The sequence below is a fragment of the Zea mays genome, chromosome 3 (genome assembly GCF_902167145.1).
Source record: "Zea mays cultivar B73 chromosome 3, Zm-B73-REFERENCE-NAM-5.0, whole genome shotgun sequence".
NCBI classification, from domain to species: Eukaryota; Viridiplantae; Streptophyta; class Magnoliopsida; order Poales; family Poaceae; genus Zea; species Zea mays.
In genome coordinates, this window is record NC_050098.1 from 19,863,803 (window position 1) to 19,870,969 (window position 7,167).

At 47.1% G+C, this 7,167-nt stretch overlaps 1 protein-coding gene and 1 long non-coding RNA gene across 2 annotated transcripts; one reads left to right on the forward strand and one right to left on the reverse strand.

Moving 5' to 3' along the window:
* Positions 1–1,936: 1,936 nt before the first annotated feature.
* On the reverse strand, positions 1,937–3,131 carry LOC111591153 (uncharacterized). The gene is made up of 3 exons (XM_023302081.1): positions 3,092–3,131; positions 2,744–2,903; positions 1,937–2,649 (listed from the first exon to the last, which is right to left on the reverse strand). Exons 1-3 carry the CDS (start codon positions 3,129–3,131, stop codon positions 2,256–2,258), a joined length of 594 nt encoding a protein of 197 aa, XP_023157849.1. The 3' UTR covers positions 1,937–2,255.
* Positions 3,132–4,325: 1,194 nt separating this feature from the next.
* LOC103649799 (uncharacterized) lies at positions 4,326–5,215 on the forward strand. Its single transcript, XR_002268315.1, has 2 exons — positions 4,326–4,362; positions 4,437–5,215. It is a non-coding gene; the product is annotated as an uncharacterized lncRNA (long non-coding RNA).
* Positions 5,216–7,167: the final 1,952 nt, after the last annotated feature.

Below are 7,167 nucleotides of genomic sequence, written 5' to 3' on the forward strand. Positions count from 1 at the left end.
TACTTATGAGACAAATATACAATCATACATTCGGCTTTACATAAGAACAAGCTCGAAGGTACTTCGAAGGCTAAGGAAAACGAAGCTTAGGGTCTTCAAAAGGTGAATCTATGCACCATATATTTATAGGGAAGTTGTACAGCTTCGTATGAAATTACAAAAAGCCCACAAAGTTTACAAACATGGTTTACAAATAATACATGGGCATCATTGTATTCTCTCTTTCGTTCTTGTTGCACAAGTTTTCAACTTCTTCTCCTTCGTCGCTTGGCGCGCGCTCGAAGCCCTCTCCGTGCCGAGGCTGGCGACCTCGGCTCGTACCCTCGTTGCAAGCGCGTATAACCGAAGCCAGCTCCTTTACGCGCTGCTCCGGCCGAATGCCACCTTCATCCATCCTATCTGAAAACACACTTTTGCGGTAATGGTTACTAGTTATAATTGGGTTGGACAGTCGTACATATTACTACTGAAAACAACTCAACCAAATTAAAAAGCATTCATATCCATTACTCCATGTAAACAGATTGCGTTACATTTAAGCGAACCAAACACTGATGTGATTTCACGTTACAATGTGAACCACGGCAGGAGGAAATCGGGTTTTTTTTTGTCACCAGACTTTATCTAGGATCTATCCTAGACAAGATTCTTTGAGTGATTAGGCTCCTGCATCGATCTCTTTCGAAAACAAAACTCCATACCGAGGATATCCTTAGCAACTACTACCACCCGTTATTAAATATTTGTCATCCGCTAGTTTATTTTTAAACTAAAATATGATTTATAAAAGAGAACGGAGGGAGCAGTAGATTTGTGCTCATGCCGATTCTTATCTCCCCTCTTTTTTCTCCTCTTGTTTGCTTGTATTATATATATCCTTTCCTACAAACACAAGACGGTTGTTCTTGGGACGGCCGACGGCACACGCACTTGCACAGTTGCTCTCGAAACAAAAGGTGAGGACAGACAGACAAAAAGATTGTGGGCGGTATCTCAACCTAGTGCCTAGTTTCGTCCCGTCCCTTCCCGTTTAACCACCGTATCAACCACTCTCGTGATTTCTCTTTCTATAACACTGTGCATCGAAACTGAAAGGAGCCATCACGATGATGGGACGAATTGGACACCATTATCGACCGGACGCGCGTGGCAGGAGGACACCCTCCCGTCCTCCCCGCCCCCAAACAGTCGCCTCGCACTCTAGCTGAATAGACGGCTGATGAACTCTATGCATGAACAGCAAAGACAACACGCGCAGGCCTAGCCTAGGAGAAGGTATTCGTCGTAAATAAAAAAAAATAAGACAGTGATGATCTCTATGCATCTGGATCCCTCCCTTGCAATTGCAACTGCAACTGCAAGCGATCTGTGTCACATTGAGGGCTTGTTCGGTTATTTCCAATACACATGGATTGAATGAGATTGGAAAAAATTGAGAAGAAGTTTGACTTGTTTGGGAATCAAACCCATTCAATCCCACTCAATCCACATGGATTGAGAGCTAACCGAACAAGCCCTGAGCTGGAATCACGCTCGCGTCACGTGCCTGCCGGCTGCCGCGGGCTGTTCCGGCGAAGCGATCTGGGCAGCGAGCCACCAACGGCCAGGCGCGCAGTCAGGGTCCGGGACGGGCCGGGCCGGGACCGGGCGGCGGGAACCACAGCCACCCAACCCAAAAGCCAGCCCCATTCGCGGGGAGGGGACACACACACCTCGCGTCGCGCGCGGCGCAGCAGCAGGAACCGTCGGGCCGCGCCCGTGACCGCCCCACCACCACCACAATCATAGCCGCGGCGGATGAGAAAGCGGGCGGCTGGCGTCGGGCGCGTTCGTCGGTTCGCCAGCGCCAGCGCGCGCGGGTCGGGCGGCTGAGCGCGACGTTTTTTTTTCCGTTGCGCTGGACGCGGACGGGACATCCAGTTGGCCGGTTGCTGGCGGTTCCACCCGGACGGCGGGCGGTCACTGTGCCTGCCCGGGGCGGGCTGCTTCATCCGTAACCCACCGGCCGGCCACCTGTTATTACACGATCGCGCATCTAGAGCCCGCCATGGCCAACATGTATATCTGGCGCGCGCGCAGCTAGCTACGACGGGTCGGGATCGCGACGCCGATGGCCGGCCGCCGACCACCGATCGAGGGCGTTCGCTTCAAGCGACTGGCGACGATCGGTGGTGGACGGTAAGTCCTCGTCCGTCCGTCGTGTGCGCCTGTCACGGGAACGGGAACGGGACGGGTCGGCACGTACCTACGTCGGTCTAACGTGCGAGGGAGTGGAGTGGACCGGTGGTGATGGATCGATAGATACATAGTGCCCGTTTGGTTGAGCTTTTGGGGGGATTCTGGCCGCCAGAAGCTGAAGCGGCTACCAAACGCCCAGCTTCTCCTGCCGCTTCTCCGCGCCGCGCTTGGATGAGAAGTCGCCCGCCCACGCGACGCCAGAAGCGGGGCTCAGATCGCTTCCGCGGAAAGCCAAACCTCATTTCGCTAGGGTTTCGCAATCGCGCCCGTGACGCGTCCCCGTCCCAACTCGCCGCCGCAGGTCTCCTCCCCTTCGCATCTCCCGCAACCGCCATCATTCGCGACGCCCGCGGCAGAGTTCGTGTCCCCCATCGCATCTCCCGCCGCCGCGCTCGTCGTCTTCGCAGAGGTAAGCTTTGTTCCTCTCATCCATGGCGAACTTGACTTGTAGCTCCTCCGCCGTGTCGGTGATTCGATGCATTCGTGACCCTTCCGTTCTCTAGGGGGGTGACCGCGGCTCCGCAACCTCTTGGAGAAATCCCACAGGCATCTTGAAGTCGCGACTCGTCCCGCCATCTCATCTTTCGTCTTCGCAGGTATGTTCGTCTCCTCCAACCCGGCCCTCTCCTCGTTTGTATATCTCTCGTATGTCCTGATTACGGCCCCTGTATTGACTCGTAGCAACGTGATGAACACATGGTGTTCAACGAATGTTGGTTACGGTTTAGGGATTGAACTCTACGTTCACTTATAATTTTGTTTCTTAGCAGCCGACCCAATATACATTTCAATAAGAGCAGTGTAGTTCATTCAGACCATGTCAAGTTTTTGTTGGTACATCATAACGGATTACCATTGACGTAGTAACGTATTTGTTCTTCAGATTTCTGCATCAACTCGGGTTATTCGTCTGAGGATCGAAAATCAACTTCCGGCAAGGTAATAATGTGAATCTCACAATTCTTGTTCTGGGTCCAAGGGCATATATGTGTTATAGCAGCAGTGTATTTGGTCATGCTTTATTTGAACGCTTGTCCATGTACTGATTAAGGATTACGTTCACGTTATTGGGTCATCCGTGCAGTGTGTTAGTACTCTTATTACTACACATGTGCCTATTAAATTGTGGTACTTGTCCCCTCCTTTGTTAGCAGCCAAGGCAGAAGACATGTGTCCACGCCAAATTTTTGTACATACTCCCCATGTCTGGTATACTAACGACCTAATAAATCCACATCAGATGGATTCAGCAGACTCCATAGCCGACAAGGCAATTGGAAGGATGCAAGAGATTTCGGACAAGATATTTTCCGTAGCGAGGGAAACAATCCGTCCTGGACGCGGGTTGACCTCATTTGATGCTACCAAACTTCGTGTAGCTTTGGAGGAGATAGCTTGCATGCTGGAGCAAGACTCTCTGGTGTTGCAAGAGCAATTGGATATCGTGAACAACGTAAACATCCCGGTTGACAGCAGCTACGAACCTTCTACCTTGTTTAAGGTAGAAGGGACTGAACCTTGGAGTTAGGTGTTTCAATAACAGGGATGAAGTCCCTGTGCTTTTGTGTACTACGGGCGTAGGGAAACAGGGAAGCTGTAAATGTGTTCCCTGTCATTTTGTTTCCAGTACCAGTTTATTTAGGTTGTCGTTGTGTAATTAAGCAAATTGCAATCTTAGTACTTATGGTATTATCTTAACATAACATTAGTATATATGGCCAGTATTTTGTTCATCTTATTTGTTGTTTTTAACCCGATAGCACTACTACGTATGTTCAAAACTATATACTTGTTATGCACTAGATGGAGAAGTCCGGCAAAGTGATTGCAAAGTGGGATACTAGAGCAACAAAAATTTACACAGAAATTTGTGTAGAAGAGGTCAATGCTCGGAACAGGCCACAACAATTTCTAAATGCAGAAGGGTATGCTAACCTCATAAGGAAGTTTAAGGAACGCACTGGTCGCACTTACACCAGGGAGCAAATGAAGAATAGGTGGGATTCGTTGAAGAAAATGTTCACCCAGTGGAAAACTCTTAATGAGAGGGCTACAGGTCTTGGTCGAGACCCTCATACTGGTTCTATCAGTGCGCCAGATGAGTGGTGGGCCAAGCAAAATGAAGTAAGTTCCTATTTTGTTTCGTAGACTAACTTTAGTATTGGCCATCTAAAAGTAGGAACTACGAATTGGTGCAGGCAATGCCAGGTTGTATTATGTTCAAAACAGCCCCCCTAGAGAATGAGGACGAGCTAAAGGTTATGTTTGGACCCATTGTCTGCACAAATGAAAGAACCCTGGTTCCTGGCGTGGAGGATGCTAATTCATCTTCTGATGATCATTTGGAATACACTTTAGGTGGGGGTGAAAACAGCACACCTGACCCCTGCACAAATGCTACTGGGAAGCGTAAGATGCGCCATGATTCCCCAAAACCAAAGAAGAAAAAAGATTCGAGGGAAGAGTACATGAAAAGACTTGTCGAGGCTTTTGAGTCCCGCTCATTGACCACAAACAAGTCCATTACTTCTTCTGACAATGACCCGGTTCGATTAGAAATTAAAAACCAGTTGCTACAAGTCAAGGAAGATGGATCACCTGAAGGGAGCGAACTACATTTGTTTGCGACGCATCTTCTGATTCATAAGAAGTATAGAGATGTTTTTGCAAACTTGGAGACAAAAGAAGGAAGAATCGCTTGGCTTCGCAATGCTTACGAGTTAGAAACTAAAAAGAGCTCTTAGCTGGTGGACGTCCGACAACAGAGTCGTACATGTTTGCTGCTAGTTGTGTCTGCTTAATGAGTCCACCTACATGTTGCTGGTCCGACAACTCAGGCTTATATGTTCAGTATGTTAGTTGTGTCTGCTTAATGAGTCATGCTGTCTCAGTTTTCGTTACTATCATTTTCGCTTGAAAACAATTTTCCACAAAATCGAGTTGAACATGTATGAGAATAATCAGAGTTGTAATCGCTTGTGCCCTATGTCAATCTGTGAACTTTTAATATGCCTGTAAACTGTTCGTCTTCTTTAATATGTGTTTTTTAAACTGTGGTTGCATATGAAATTGTGGCTCTTGCTTGTCTGCATGCAGATGTGTGACCCTTATGAACACACATCTGATGATGAAATGGATGCACACACATCTGATGATCAAATGGATGCACACACATCTAATGACGAAACAGATGCAGAAATGTTTGTTGCTCTTTATGCTGTTGACATTTGGGGCAGGCATTTTAGTCGGGCTCCTAGAAGAACATTGGTCGAATCTGGTATTCAATGGGTTCAAAGAACGTTGGAGATTAGTAACGACTGTTTTGACATGTTTCGGATGCGAAGAACTGTTTTTCGTCGATTGCATGACACGTTGGTACAAAATTATGGGCTGCTTCCAAGCAGGGGTGTGAGTACTATGGAAGCTCTTGGCATATTCTTGTGGGCATGCGGGGGACCACAATCGTTTAGGCAGATCAGAAATAAATTTGGTCACTCATTGGAAACAATTAGCCGCAAGTATACTGATGTCCTTAATGCACTTTATAAGATGTCATCTGACACAATCAAGCCAAAAGACGCACAGTTTGTCGAGATTCATCATCGTTTGCGAGAGGCTAGGTTTTGGCCACACTTCAAGGATTGCATAGGCGCAATAGATGGTAGTCACTTCCCAGCGGCAGTCCCGGCTTCAGAACAAGCGAAATATATTGGCCGACACGGTTACACGTCGCAGAATGTAATGGCCGTATGTGACTTCGATATGAGGTTCACATTTGTGGTGACAGGATGGCCAGGTTCCGTACATGACACAAGAGTACTACAGGATACTTTAATAACTTATGCGGACAGGTTCCCCCATCCACCGGAAGGTATATAAATATTTTGTTCATTAGTATGATACAATACTATTTAATGTCATATGTACGTAACATTTGTATTTTGAGTTTGTGCAGGTAAATACTATCTTGTCGATTCGGGTTATCCAAATAGAAAGGGGTACCTTGCACCTTATAAGGGTCAGAAGTACCACATTACGGAATGGCAAAATGCGAGGCAACCTATTGGGAGTAAAGAAGTTTTCAACTATGCGCACTCATCCCTACGAAATGTTATTGAGCGATCATTTGGGGTGCTCAAAATGAAGTGGAGAATTCTATTAAGTCTCCCTTCATTTTCGCTTGAGAAACAATCGAAGATAATTATTGCATGTATGACACTGCATAACTTCATTAGAGATAGTGCTCTACACGATAGAGATTTTGATGAAGTAGGACCTAATAGCCTAAGTCATGATGTACCTTCAGGTGAGAGTAGTACTAGCACATCTGATGAGTTAGACATGAGTGCTTTTCAAGATGCAATTGCAAATGCATTAGTGTCGTAGTTACCTTAGTGCAATTGTAACGGTACTTATGATGCAATGAACTCCACTAATTAGTTTGTAATGAACTTTATCTGTGTTATGGGTTTCATTGTATCGTTTGTTTGAACAGAATCTGCAACATGAGAATCTGTATCCAAACACGTAAATTCTGACGAACAGCTTTTCTGCACAGCTGGCGAACCAAACAACTAAATTCTAACCACCAGCTTTTCCCAACAGCCAGCTTTTCCCCACAGCCAGCTTTTCAGATAAGCTGGCCAGAAAAAAGCCGAATCAAACACGCCCATAGATGTTCCTCTTCTTCTCCTTCCGGCGTCCAGCCGCGTCGCTTTTCCCGTAGTGCTTGGCTTTGACCCAGGGCGATCCGCGACGGTTCTGATTCGTTTCGTTGCGCTCGTGACAAATACACAGCTTTTGGTTAGTGCATGCGTGCAAGCATTCGTTCGGTACATCGGGCATCAGGCGTGAGGCCAAGAGACGACAAATCCACGACCAAAAGAAAAAAATGGGAATAAATAAGAACTTGTCTGCCCGGTCCGCTGC

What these genes read in the sequence shown, in the direction of transcription:
- LOC111591153 (XM_023302081.1), bottom strand. Translation starts at nt 3,131, where the DNA reads ATGCAGAAATCTGAAGAACAAATACGTTACTACGTCAATG. An exon ending in AATACGTTACTACGTCAATG is followed by an intron (nt 2,904 to 3,091) that starts GTAATCCGTTAT and finishes GAGTCAATACAG; the next exon opens with GGGCCGTAATCAGGACATAC. An exon ending in TTGCGGAGCCGCGGTCACCC is followed by an intron (nt 2,650 to 2,743) that starts CCCTAGAGAACG and finishes GGAACAAAGCTT; the next exon opens with ACCTCTGCGAAGACGACGAG.